The following is a 13935-nucleotide window of genomic DNA, read 5'->3' as shown; positions in this document are numbered from 1 at the left end:
ATCTCCTCTCTTGCCCTGACTTGTAATAACCTGGAACAAACCACTTCACCCGTTCAGCTGCTCTTCTTTTCCTCATTTGTAAAGTAAACCCGATGTCTTTCGGGGTACTTGGGTGATAAAAAGCCAGCAGAGCGCTGAGTGTTACCGGTGCTACTGCTGCGATGTAAGCTGTCATTCTTCCTGTATATCCAGCAATCGGAATTTGGTAAAACTTCCTATTTCCTGCTCCGGTCGTGCTCAAGCGTTCCGTACCTGCTGGATTCCCGCTGCCACCTTCCATTAAACGTGAGATTAGATGATCCGTTTTGTATCCAGGCTCCTTAAGTTTTCTCTCGCTGTCGTATGCTTTGCACTAAGCAGTTGCCCACAAATCTATGAAGTGAGTCTAATCCTCGAAGGCCAACTAAAACGTGCGATCCTGCACTAGCCCTGGCGTGCGGGGAGGAAGGTTTTAGGTCAAGTTTGAAGCTTTTGAGCATTTCAGCGGATTTGCTTAAAGTGCTGCACACTCGAGACTTTGACTTGTTGTGGATGACTTCAATCCCGTCTGCTGGCCTTGGAGCACGTGAAATGAGTGCAGAGCAGTAAATTGGAACGTGCGTTTTTGTAAGTGAAGGCAAAATTTTTGCTGTTTTTGTTAACCACAAAACCCTTCCCGGGAACGGTGAAGCTGCTTCATTCAAGAGCCTGTGTCCACATAGCTGCGTACCTTGGGAACTGGTTGGTTTTTTAAAGCACTAAATGGAAATAAAGGCAAATTGCCGCTTTGCTTATTTATTTTCTGCTAACAGGTACCATGTGCGAGGGTTGTTGTTTTGTTTTTTTTTTTAAGGGGGGGACAGTCTTAGAGGGAACAGAATTAGAAATATGGAATTTAAAAGTTTGTATTGAGAAGCTTATTTTTTCGAGGGGATTCTCATTGGTAGGTGTGGAGATTTAATTTCTCTTGGCTTGTATGTACATCTTGCTAACGTGTTGTGAATCCTCTTTACTTGGGAGGGACCTAAGGTTTTGTTGAAGCTCTTAAAGTTTTTTGTCTATATTCCATAGCCATAAAAACTTGTATTTTTAAGATATTATGTGACAAAGTAAATATTATAATGATTTAAAAACAGTTCGAGGATGCTCATCACCATGCTGCTCATCTCATGACTGTGCCGCTGCAGATTTTAAGTTCTGGCCATGCTTTATTTTGTGATGCTTTTGTGAAACCCCATTACAATGTTAAATTAAGTATTAAATTAAACCCCATCAAGATACTAATCCAAGCATTTGGCTGCTGTCTATTTGACCCAGTTATTTATCTATCAAGGCATCACGATCTGTTAAACTGCCATGAGATTTATCGTGGTGTGTTGAACATCTAGCGGACCTCAGAGCTGTCCGTTGTCTCCCAGTTTTGGGGTCTGCTGTCGCCCCGGCGCAGAGCGGCTGCAGCCTCCGTGAGCTGAGCTTGCTGCTCTTCGGCTTCTCCGCGTCAAACACAACTTGGGTTGTGGAGGCCAGGACTTGGCTCGAGGAGAAATGGAATTACGGACCAATGGAGAACTGCAGTTCCATATTGCGAGCGCTTTTGTGGCGTTCCCAGGTTCAGAATCTAGCGTTATGGTGAACTGAGGTCTTCAGTGAAATCAGAAAATACGTATTTTTATAACTGAGTGTACTATGCATGTGTTAGGCTACGTACTCTCCATCTGCACAACCAGGGCATTGAGTAAGGGAGGTTTTTGGGTTTAACATGATGCTGTTCTTTCTGATACTGAATAAATATTCACATTTCTGTCCAGGCTTCTGTTTCGAGCTCTGTGTGAAGCCTTGTCTGTGCAAGGGGACAGCAGAGTTAATACAGCCTGGAAATAATTTAAATCACTGATTTTACTAATTAAATCAGAAAGCAAAAAACCTTCACTTAAAGCACGATCTTTTCTTTGCTAAGTATTTATATTATTCAGATTTTTCCTTTACCTATAACTGATTCTCATTACCAAATATAGCTTCTAGACGGAATTGAAGCGTGCTTTTTTCACACCTCAGGTAGCTCCTGTCTGAACACTTACGCGGCTTAACCTACATAATTCAGAATGTTAATGAATAATTTTTAAAATTGGTGACCGGCGCAACTCTCTACCGGTTTGGTTTGTCCTTTTTTTCCCTCCAGTGTGAATAGTGCCAACCCGTGTTCGAGTGAGACCTGCACACCGGCTCAAATGCTTTTTCATGCTTAAAGGCCTTCAAGTATTGGGGAGCTGGGGAAAGAAAATGTGCTTCAAAGCGTTTCTTTTTTTAATTAAAAATCAATTGCCTTTTATTAACAAAGAAAGTCTTGGCAGTTTGTATTGATGAGCCACAGTGCTCAGTGCTACATTTTATGGTTTTAAAAAAAATTCTCGCCGTTGTTTTGGGTGAAGGATCTGAATTTTTGAACTGTTGACCTGGCCACGCTTCAAACAACTTTCCCTTGGTTTCGCACCGGTGAAAGGCTTCGCGCCTTGCGTTACCAATCTTTTAATAAAGGGTTGGGTGAGACTGTTGGAAAATAGAACTTGTTTTTTTTTTTTAAACCTGAGGTAGTGCTTTGAGCGTAGCCCTTGAGGTGGCAGTGGGAGGATGAGGCTGAAGGGTGGCTGGGCCGTAAAAATTATTAATAAAATTAATAATAAGAATTATTAATAAGATAAACCCCTTTATTTTCTGGAAATCCTGTCTGCTTAACATATTGATGGTGGTTTGTGTAGCTTTATTGTAAAGAGGCCAAGTCACACGGGTAATTCTGCTCTTTGCCCAGAAGCGGGATGTGCCTGCATTTCACACACATGTATGTTCTCTTTATTTTCCTTTTTCCTACAGTTCTCTACATCCAATGATTTTCTTCATTCTCCGAAGTTGTGGCCCTCTCAAGGAGTACCAGCCAGTGACGAGTTATTTTTTAGTAGAAAAAGACCTTCAAGGAGTTTATTTCAGAACAGCATAGATTGTAGCTCTGAGCATTCTTCTGGTTGTGCTGGTAAGTATTGCCACGGAGAAGCGCTTGATCTGCCGTTAACAAAACAGATTTACAAGAACCTGAGCATAAATTTGTAGCTTCATGGGTACCGTTTATCATTTGGTGATCTTTTGTTTTGCTGTTTATTTTCACTTACTACAAAGAGTTGAGTTCGAGGCACAGGGCCGTGCCTCCGGCTGAAGCAAGCGGCAGCGGTCCCGTCCGTGCTCCTGGAGAAGCGAGCGCCATCTCAGAACTGAGACTGCTCTTTTCCAGTCCTGCTGCGCTTATTCGGATTTTCACTAGTTTAGATAGACCAAATAGGGTTACAAAAATGCTCCGAGGGCTGGAGCCCCTCTGCTCTGAGGCCAGGCTGGGAGAGTTGGGGGTGTTCAGCCTGGAGAAGAGAAGGCTGCGGGCAGAGCTGAGTGCGGCCGGTCAGGGCTTAAAGGGGGCCCAGAGGAAAGGGGGGGACAAGCTTTTTAGTAGGGCCAGCTGGGACAGGACAAGGGGGGATGGCTTTAAACTGAAGCAGGGGAGGGTTAGACTGGATCTAAGGAAGAAATTCTTTGCAGTGAGGGTGGTGAAACCCTGGCAGGGGTTGCCCCGAGAGGGGGTGGAGGCCCCATCCCTGGGAACATTCCAGGCCAGGTTGGCCGGGGCTGTGAGCAACCTGATGTGGTTCAAGGTGTCCCTGCTCCTGCAGGGGGGTTGGACTGGGTGACTTCTAGGGGTCCCTTCCCACCCAAACCATTCTGTGATTCTATGAAATAGAGTTTGTAAATTAGGATTTTTTGCAGACAGCAAGACGAAAAAGAACTAATGTGGTTGTGTGAAGAGCTGTATTGACCAAAAGGACTCGGGATATCCCTGAAATACAGAGCGTTCTGCTGCTTTTGCAGAATTGGGAAAAAAGAAGTACCATGTACATCAGCCACAGAGTAATTCAGTCAGTGTTCTTCCACGCTGTTTACAGTACAACGTGAATTGCAGATAAAGCTGTAAATTACAAGCAGACACAGAACTTTACTGACTTTTGAGCAGGAAGAGGTTGTTGGCTAGCGTAGCGGTTGTTACCATGAAGGGTGCGCTGTCAAGAGGCAGCGGATGGTGGCAGCAGGGTCTGACATACCGTCAACGGGACAACATGTTGGGAAGCTCGTATTTAGGTATGGTAGGCTGTTCAGGAGAGCCGAGCAGTGCATATCTATTCTAGATTTGCCTATTTTCTCTTTTTGCTTTGTATAAGCAGCTAGGGTAGAAAGCTGCCTGAAGAGCCAGCTCTAAAGATTGTTTTAAAAAGTGAAAAATGCCGTGCTTTTGAAAACCAGGTCTGTAGAAGATTGTAGGCGTAGTGCCCGGCTTGATTTACGCAAGCAGTGTAGGCTCAGCAATTTGTATTTCTTTAGCTAAAAGGCATGTGGAAAGGCTGGGCAAGACCGGGCCTGATTTCTTCTCTTCTCTTGGCAGCAGGTTATGGTCTGGGCTTTGTCTGAGGAGCACTGACACGCGTGGCCTGCCAAGCTTGCTCGCTGCTGCGCGAGGAGCGACAGCACTTTAAAGAACCTCACTGCCTTTTGGGGTTTTAAGGTGTTGTCTTCCTTTTACTGTCGTGTATTCAAAGAGGCAATTGTTTGGGGTTTTTCTTTTGATCCCCCTGCAATTCGTAGAGTTGGGAAAGTGCCCTGGACGAACGGCCAGCCATTTTGCCGGTTTGTGCCTATGAACAGTACTATGAGGTTGCTTAGAAACTCTTGAATTAAATACTTTCAAAGTAGTTATATTTTACCCCAAAAGTTAGACAGAGCCGTAATTCACTGTTAAATATTACTGTATGTTTTTCACTGCATACCGTACGTTAAGTATTTATCTAGTTATTTGTGTTCTTCTTTTGAAAGGTGCTATGGGCTCTCATCAGCTGCAAATTTCAGGGAAATGTGGAACACCCGGATACACACAGACACGTGGGAAGAGTGGTAGCGTGGACTCTGATTTACAATTTTTGGGATTAACTAATGGCCAGCAAGACAAAGGTATATGGATTCTAACTGTGTCGTACGTCAGGGCATGTTACTTTGGCAATGTCTCTCTCTTTCTGTGCTGCCTTAGGAAATAAAAGCTATTACTGTGTCCCTATTCAGGCATACTTGTGCCTCGCTCCTGTCTAGTGCTTTATGCTCGTGGTAATTAATCTGCACCCCACGCCTTTGGTGTCTGACTCTATCAGTATGCTGTCTAAAAAGCGGTGCTGAAACAGAATCCGAACTTTTTTTTTTTATTAAAAAAAATATTTTTAGGGTTCTGTTGATGGTACAGATCAGACCAGTCCAGCCTGCTTCACAGCAGGGGCCAGGATGGAGCCTTGCCCCTCCGAGGCTGGGTAAGGCACCTCTCCTGGTGCCCTTGGAGGTGTGGAGGGCGGCCGAGGTGCTTGGACAGGAGCATGGCAGGAGGAGGCACTGGCTGCTCCTTTCTGCCGAGCACGACAGCAAGCGACCTCGGTGTGCTGCACGGGCACGGTGTTGGCACATGTAAGGCTTTTAATTCTCACAGCGTTGCTTTAATTTGTGGTGGTCTCTCTGCAGCTTTTTCTAGACAGATATCCGGGATGCTGCTATGTCAGGCGCTGCTAGTTTCAAAAGTGAGGGGTTTGATTGGGTGCATCCTAACCCTAGAGGTGGAGGCTGAGATAAATCAGGACCTGTAACACATAGAAACTGGTCTGCTGATCAGCAGTAATAATAAAAATGCCAGATGTACACCTAGTGAAGGTATAAACTCACTGTCCAGAGGAATGATGCCAAATCTGTGGGCAGAGCTGCTTCGAGTGACCCAGATGTGTTGGACAAGGGGTAGAGCTGACAGCCACCTTGGAAGAGCTGTAGGAACTTCATTTACTCAGTTTACTTCCAGCCACTTACGGGCTCTAGATATTCTATTTTTCTCATGCCTATGGAAAGAAAGGAGAAATTGCCTCTCTGCTTTTTGCCTCTGTAACTACAAAGTCAACATTCCTTTCTCTTGGCCTTGGTCTTCAGAAGGCTGCCAGGTACTTTGCCCACACTTGCTGATTTATTTCTCTGCACACAGTTTTTTCTGCCAGATATTATTGTTTCTTGAGCCTTTCTCCGGTAAGACAACCCACACCTGACTTGGTTGTCTCAGCTTTGCTGCCTCAGGATAGCCGGGGAGCACTGGGATGCTGCAGCCTTGGAAAGCAGCAGGAGCAGAAGACAGAGACTTTGGAGCGATCTGATTTGTAAAGGGATTTTTTTTATGCTGTAACTAAAGGCATACTTGAATAGTTTTCCCTGGCGTGACACAGACAATGAATAGGTTCCCCAAGCCCGACTCACATTGTCACTTGTTCTCCCTCCCACGCTGTGCTTTCCCATTCTCCCAGTTGTGCCAGTGGACCTGGTTGTGGGGCTGTACTCTCGGTGAGGCTGCTGAGGTCGCCCACCTTGCAGTGATCCTTCCAGAGGGTGTCAGGAGCTTTGTTAAAACTTGTCCTCTTTTTCACCTGCATGGTTAAAAGCTTGAGTGCATGTGGGGAACACTCATCTGCTTTTCATGGGAAACACCTCAAACAGTCTAGTTCCAAATCTACACTTTCCCTTTTTGACCTACAGGTTTCTGAGAAAAAATAACTTCTGGATTTTTTTTTTCTCCAAAGGAAATAGAATTTATAACATTTGTGCTTTATTTGTACTCTTGTATCACTAAGTTTTGAGACTGGTGTCTGCAAATTTAATACTAGGCAGGCTTGGAATGCGGCGCAGCGAGCAACAGAACCATGTTCAATCTACTTGTGTCATTTGGGTTTTTTTAAACATAATTCTTCAAAACATTACTGCGAAATAGCTTAGGCTCAAACTCATTTGATAAGATGCAGAAAAAGGAAATTGATATTTTGAGGGATGAAGCAATTTGCAAAATGAAGTTAGCTGATTTGCCTGTTGGCTTGGGTAAAATGCTGGCCTTCAGTTTTGACTGTCTAGAGGGTGCACTCTTTTATTGTAAATTATTATTATAAGAGCTGTCAGAGAGGCTAATTGCCACAAATACTGTTCTTCTTTTCTTTGCTCAGTTTGCACCAGCCTAAATTTTTCCAGCAAGACCCAGAGAAGTTTTTGCAATCCAGCAGAGCATACGGTGTCCTTCCAAGCTCCTAACGTGAGCCCGGGGGCCTTCATTCTGCCGTCTTACCCTCTGTCGTCACCCAGGAACAGCCCAAAGCGCGGCTCTTCTCCAGCTGACTCCCCGAAGAAGTCACAAGATAATACCATGAACTTCTCAAACTCCTGGCCTCTTAAAAGCTTTGAAGGACTGCCTAAGCCTGGTTCTCAGAAGCGGCTTCTCAGTCAAAAGCCAGGAGACAATACAGGTAGGAAAGTCTTCAGGATAACGAAAACGGATTGATTTCAGGTTTGCGTTTTGAGTGACTTCAAGCAGCGGTGAGAAAAACTACAGTGGGGATTATGCAGTGCCCCAGCTGCAGTTAGAAACGTGAGGGCTTTGTAGCTGCACTAGCCTGGTCACAGCACTGGAGGCTTCTCTGAAAAAGTGAAGTCTTTGTATTTTGATAGTTTTCATAGAATCATCGAATGGTTTGGGTTGGAAGGGACCCCTAGAGGTCACCCAGCCCAACCTCCCTGCAGGGAGCAGGGAATACTGCTCGTACTGTCATGTTTTGTTCCTTTTGTCTTTTAAATATGTGAGATAAAGCATAATATGCACCAGCTCTGCTTTTCTTATCAGTAATGTATCAGTGAAAAGTTTGCCTTCAAACTAAAATAAGACCAAACCCCAAAATCTAGCACTTTTGGAGAAAGCCAGTACGGAAATAACTGCTACTTTTGCTACTCTAATTAACACACGTGCAAGAAAGTGCTACTCATTGCATTTCAACTTTTTGCCTCTTTATTTGCATTTGGAAACTTATGTATTGAATTTCCCCCGCTCAGAATAGCTCCTTAAAACCTGCTTACAAACAGCTACATCTCCAATGAGTGGAATTGGTGCTGGTTTCATCCCAGTTTACGCTGACAGCTAACGGCAGGGACTGCTTTTTGTGGTCTGACTTCCTCTGTCTTTGATGACCTCATGCACATACTGGTTAAATCTGAAATAGTTTTAAGTTCATTTAATTACAATTCCTTAAATGATTTAGCTGATTTCTTTCACGTACTTACTAAAGGCAATCTTATTTTAGGTTAAAAATAGCTTTAGTCTTTGTGTAGCTTAAACTGATTCCTAGTCACTCGTGAGGCGTACCTTCTGTAAGCAAAGTAACAGTTCCCACATACAATTTTGGGCTGATTTCAAGAAATCTGGTTCAGAATTCATCTTCATTGCGACATGTATTTTTGCCCTATGTAGAAAATTTCTAAATGAATTCTTTGGAAGTCACCTGCCCCTGGGCTGCATGCCATTTTATCTTGCAGATGCGTGTCCATCACTTGCTGATTTTCTTTATATTATCCATATGCATTTCAGGTTTCTTCTGTTTCCTTAGAATAACTTCACTGTTGTTGTAGCAGCCTACAGGAGAGTTTGTTAGGGCACTGCTCTGCTTTTTCCCTTAATTAAGAAAGTTAAGGGCTTTTTAAAGGCACTGAGTATAGGTTGGAACGCATGTGCATGAAACACTAATTTATATTTTTTAAAAGAAGGAGACACTAAAAGTGAAAAGAGATTGGCAACTGAGCTTGAAATGCAGGGAGATGGAGAAGGTAGAGGCAGGAGGTAATAGAAAATACCGTGCAGGGAGGCACGTCTGGTAGTCATAATAGTAAATAAAATCGCCTGCGTAAGTGTGGTTTTTTAACGCTCACCTCATTAGAAAAGGAGTTTCCCAGTGTGACGTAGGAACGAGGCATGAAGTTTATTCTGGCGAGTGCTGTGCTCCCGCCACCCCACCCCTCCGAAGGCCTGACGTCTGCTTGTGTCTTCTTCAGGGGAGAACTTGCAGGAGAAACATTCTGCTCTGCAGCTGAAACCCACCCTGGTGAGACACCCCGCCGCCCGCAGGGGCCTGAACGGGACCAGACCCGTCCCCCCCATACCCCGCCTCGCCAGCCCGCTGCCCGATAAGCTTGAGCTGAATGTGACAAGGTGGCGAAACGAAGAGTGTGAGGACGTCTGGCCGAATGAGGGGGATAGGAAGCTTGCAGCTGATCTTTCCGAGCTCAGTGTCGATGGCGAGGAAGTGGACCAAGAGGAGGTTGGTGTAAATACGACATAACGCGATTTTAAGAGTTGACATATGATAAGCTTTTTTTTTTTTTTTTTTTAAACAAGAGCCAGAAAACAATAAATGATTCTGACTTGAATTTTGTGACACTGTCATCAATACAGCAGGTTTTCAGTGAGATACCATGGGGTGTTTCAAAAGCGGTTTTAAAGAGTTCAATTGTAAAAATTTTTTTTTTTTTTTTTTTTTAAACAAGAGCCAGAAAACAATAAATGATTCTGACTTGAATTTTGTGTCATCAGTACAGCAGGTTTTCAGTGAGATACCACGGGGTGTTTGGTAGGAGCCAAGTAAAGCCATAAATCCCCGTGTTTTTTGTTCCAGACATCTGGATTTCCCCTGTTTTTCTCAGAGCCAAAGTCGCCGTGTTTCCAGTTACGGTGGTACCAAGGCAGAACTGCAGGCCTTTATGCAGCTTCTGTGCTCATTATCTCGACTTTGTTTTAAATTTCATGTCAGATTTAAGTCATAATCCCTTCTTTAGTTATAACAAAGGGTCCAAAATAACGAATAACTTCCTTGATGAAGGCTCATTTGCCTCAGCCCGGGCTGGCTGTGCTGACGCGGGCTGTCCCCCGTCCCTACGCGGTGTGTCCCAGCCCTCTCCGAATTCAGCCATTTGTTCATGGAGTAACACGAGAAGGAGCGATGCGAAGCCGGGTGAGCGCGGTGTCGCCTGCAGCCCTTTGATGTGACGCAGACACACTTGGCATTAGGCCTGGCAGGTCAGCATCCCTCTTGTCAGCGGAAATCCTTTAGTAATAATTTGGGCCCATTATGCGTTTTCAGTGGCCGGTGTTTTGAGTGTGCCACTCAACCTGTGGCTTGGATGATATTTGAAATATTAAATACCTTTAAAAATCTAGCCCTTCTGTGACCCATGCGACTCGTCAGACAGACTTGCTCCAGCATCTCCCATTAATGGTCCATGAACTGCTTCGCAGCCGGTGTCGCTGTCGGTCCCGCACGGCGGTTTCTCAGGCGTGTGGTTGTCCAGTGAGATCCCCCCGTGCCCAGTACGTGCCGAAGGATCCTGACACTTTGGTGCTCGAGTCTCACTGATGTTTGGGAAACATCAAATAGCTGCACCCGTGTAGGACACAGGAGAAATACTGCACAGGCGTGCCGGGTTATTTCAGGAGGTGGTGGAGCTGTGTCCGTGCTACCCTCACAGTGCAAGTCGAAATCACTGCAATCGTAGAATCATAGAATCGTAGAATCACTTTGGTTGGAAAAGACCTTTGAGATCATCGAGTCCAACCTTTAACCCAACCCTGCCATCACACCACTAAACCCTGTCCCTAAGCACCTCATCTCTCCTTCTTTTAAATCCCTCCAGGGAGGAGGACTCTACCATGTTGATTATGTGAGAGGCATGGGTATTGGAGTTTATCATTGCTGTATATATATATATATATGTGTATATATATTTTATTGTTGGTATGATTGGATTTTGAATAATCTTCCCCACATGATCCCGTGCAACACGTCCTTCTTTCTGTCACAGTTCATAGGAATTGTTTGAATCTCAGATCCTGTCTTCTGTCCCTGTGGATCTGACAACAGTTGCAGAGGGACTTAATGGCTTTGCCTTATTATCTTCATCATCCATCCCGTAGCCACTACTGAAAGTAATTTAGGTGCTAAACAGATAGGGGAGGAATTTTTTTTTTCCTCAAATATATTCAGTAAAAAGAGGAGAGAATATGCAGCAGAGCTTAGTCTATAGATTTTCCTGCTTATTTGAGTAGGAGCTCTGCTTGCTAGGCACGGTCTTCAGGATTCACTTCTGCGTATTTCGCATCTTTGTGCAGTTCAGATGTGAAAAGCCTGAGGTCCCAGTTGTGGGTATTAGCAGCCACCAAACGCTTTTTGTTGTCTATTAAAAAAAATAATGAGCAGCTGATATATTTTTACAGGAATCCATCCTTTTGTTTTGCAAAATGAAGCTAGGATACAGTGTCTGTGGGAATTGGCATTTGAGAGCGTGATTATTCTTGTGAAGCGAAGCAGAGAAAGGGCTCGCTCCAATACTGCATAACCTCTGTAAATATTCCCAGTATGTGCACTGAACTCCTGTGGACTGAACACTCAGAATCATGCTTTCTTTTGCTTAAAAAAGCTTTTTTCCTATGCAGTGAATAAAACCTGCTGTTTTCTTTTCAATCCTGTTTAGATGCAGAATTCCCTTCGTTCTCTACGGAACAGCGCAGCTAAGAAGAGGGCAAAGCTAAGCGGCAACATTTCAGATCTTGAAAGTCCCGATTCTGCTCTTAAACTTGATCTGTCGGTGGATTCCCCCTCCCACGGCTCCTCCCCGAGCGCGGGCTCGTGCAGCGAAAGCGGAGTTTACAGCCAGGAGTCTCTGCCTTCCCCCATGTCCGCAGCCCCCCAGAGGAGGAGGATAACGTGAGTGGAGCTCCGGCACTGACTCGCTGTGAGATTCTCACACGCAGTCTCTGCTGGCGTTTGTTAAATATTAAAGGGAGTGAAATCTGTCATACATTTTTTATACGATTGCTTTGCTTAAGACCTTGATTTTTATACGTGAATTATTTTCCTATCTAAAAATGCATTGCTCTATACAATATCTGCTTAATTATATTATTCTCGTTTGTGCTGGCTTTCAATTTGGAAGAGCTCCCTGGTGCAGCCGCAGTAACACAGCGCACTTGGTGAAGTACTGCCCCTGGTAGTAAATATTTTATTAAGACCTTAGCCTGCCATAGAAGGTACGTGAGCCATAGCAAATGAGTAAGGAGGACAAGTTAAAATGAAGGATAAGGTTTGCTCATTGTAGCCTGGAAACTGAAGAAGGAATGGGTTGGTTTTCTGCAACAAGAGGAAGACAGCATAGATGTTCCCTATGATTGCGAATCATGATCTGTTTCTGTTTTATTACTGACAGGCTGTTGTTCATTTAAAATGCCTTCACCGAGCTCTTCCAGAAACAAACTGTGCGATGACACGTGCTACTCCGATTGTAAAGAGCAATGACGCAGTTGGTGATTAACAGTATAAACTATTTTATTTTTCAATGAAATAAAAATGCTTTTGAGGAATTCTGCAAATTTTGCAGTACAGACTTTCCTCTTCTGCTGCTTGTAGCTCTGATGCGAAGATACCTTTTATTTTTGTGTGTAGTAAATGCATCTTTATATAACTGGCATACAACTGTAGGAACAGAATAGGAAGGAAGAGAGGCGATATAAGAAAGAAAGGTTTTTGAGACAGAGGGACTGTAATGATTCAGAAACAGAGGATTTTCACAGCTGTGAAGTCTCAGAACTCATTTATATGGATGTATCTTCCCCATATGCTTTACTGCTGAATCACAGTTTTTAAAGTCATCTTTAAAATGAAAAATGCTAGAATACCTAAAAAGCCAAGACTATAAAATTCTGTGTGTGACATTCTTCCCAGGCAAGGTTTTGGCTAGGACAGGTTCTATACAACACGACGTCTCCATTATTCACTGACACGCAAGCTTAATTTTTTACAGGATTGAAAGATAGAGGAATTCTGAACTAGCAAGGAAGAGAGGGGACATCTGGCAGGAAGACAGAATTTGTAGAGGTGACCGAATATATCCCAGCAGACCTTAAAAGCCTTGGAATGTTCATAAAAATTTCAGAGAGTTTAGTCCAGATGCTGGTTTGCGAGCACTGGAAATTGGCATTTTCTCTTCACAAAATCAGTGTAGTTGGGCAATGAGGATGCGGGCTGCTTCTCTGCGTTGACTTACAGAAGGATCAGTTTATCCATTGATAAACTACCGTGAGCCGTGGGAGCTTGATGCTGGTATTAGTGAAGCTTCTGAAGCATGGGACTGGCTCAAGATCTTGCAAGCAAGCCTTGCAGTTGTGTGTATTTCAGTCCTAGCAGAAGGTGGAACAGCTACTCTTGCCATGGGGCCGCCCGTAGGTGTGCATCGTATTTAACAGTGCAGGGCTCTGGGTCGGATCATCTTTAATATTCATGTGCATCAGTTTAGAAAAGAAGTATCAAGATTGCCTCGTAGATAACAGCGTTTTCCTCGTGAACATCTGTGTGCTGGACACTGAGCTGAAACCAGATCATTTCTGGAAGTGAAAGGTTTGTGGATTTGGTCACTGTCGTTGGCCATGCTTTGCCAGATCGGAACCAGCATCGTCAGTCCCCTAGGGCAAACGATTCCTTAGCTTTTTGAACCTATGCTAAATAAATAGTGTGAAGTTAGAGTAAACTTGTAAGGGTTGTCTTTATGGTGTTCTTCATAACGGACCTGCTCATCAGGTAATTTCTATTCAATTAATTTTCTTTTTCTACTCTGCGTGAGCGTTTGTGGAAGTACACTGGAACTATTTGTCTACCAAGTACACTGGGGAGGAGAAACTGAAATCCATTGATGTCTTTGATACAAAGTGTTATTTAGCTGGGTTCTAACTAATGTGTGGAATTGGACTCATAAATATTTGCTTTATATTTTGTCAGGTCAGACACCTTTCCGCTACTTGGCAGCAAATCACAACCTGCAAGGGTATCTTCAGCAAGAAGCAGAGCCCCCAGCGTGGCAGAACGTAACTCCGGCGCAGGTATTTTGCTGTGCATATCAATGTATGCCTTGCTTCACCGATGTCACAGAATGGTCACTTGATGTGTCTGTTCTTACTTGGTCAGTGAGCTCATGTCCCCTCAGCACTTAACGGTAATTACT

General features: G+C 44.1%; 1 protein-coding gene across 1 annotated transcript in view; it reads left to right on the top strand.

Moving 5' to 3' along the window:
• Positions 1-13935, top strand: part of TOGARAM1 (TOG array regulator of axonemal microtubules 1) — a 49852-nt gene that overhangs the window by 11607 nt on the left and 24310 nt on the right. Inside the window, exons 3-8 of the mRNA XM_035900439.1 lie at positions 2848-3004; positions 4882-5016; positions 7074-7370; positions 8944-9209; positions 11416-11648; positions 13713-13813. Of these exons, the coding sequence (XP_035756332.1) occupies positions 2848-3004; positions 4882-5016; positions 7074-7370; positions 8944-9209; positions 11416-11648; positions 13713-13813 (1189 nt within the window). The remainder of the gene's footprint in view (positions 1-2847; positions 3005-4881; positions 5017-7073; positions 7371-8943; positions 9210-11415; positions 11649-13712; positions 13814-13935) is intronic.

Source organism: Egretta garzetta, unplaced genomic scaffold (assembly GCF_000687185.1).
Source record: "Egretta garzetta isolate BGI_Z169 unplaced genomic scaffold, ASM68718v1 scaffold28, whole genome shotgun sequence".
NCBI classification, from domain to species: Eukaryota; Metazoa; Chordata; class Aves; order Pelecaniformes; family Ardeidae; genus Egretta; species Egretta garzetta.
The sequence above is the reverse complement of the archived record's forward strand: the minus strand, read 5'-3'. Positions and strand labels throughout refer to the sequence as shown.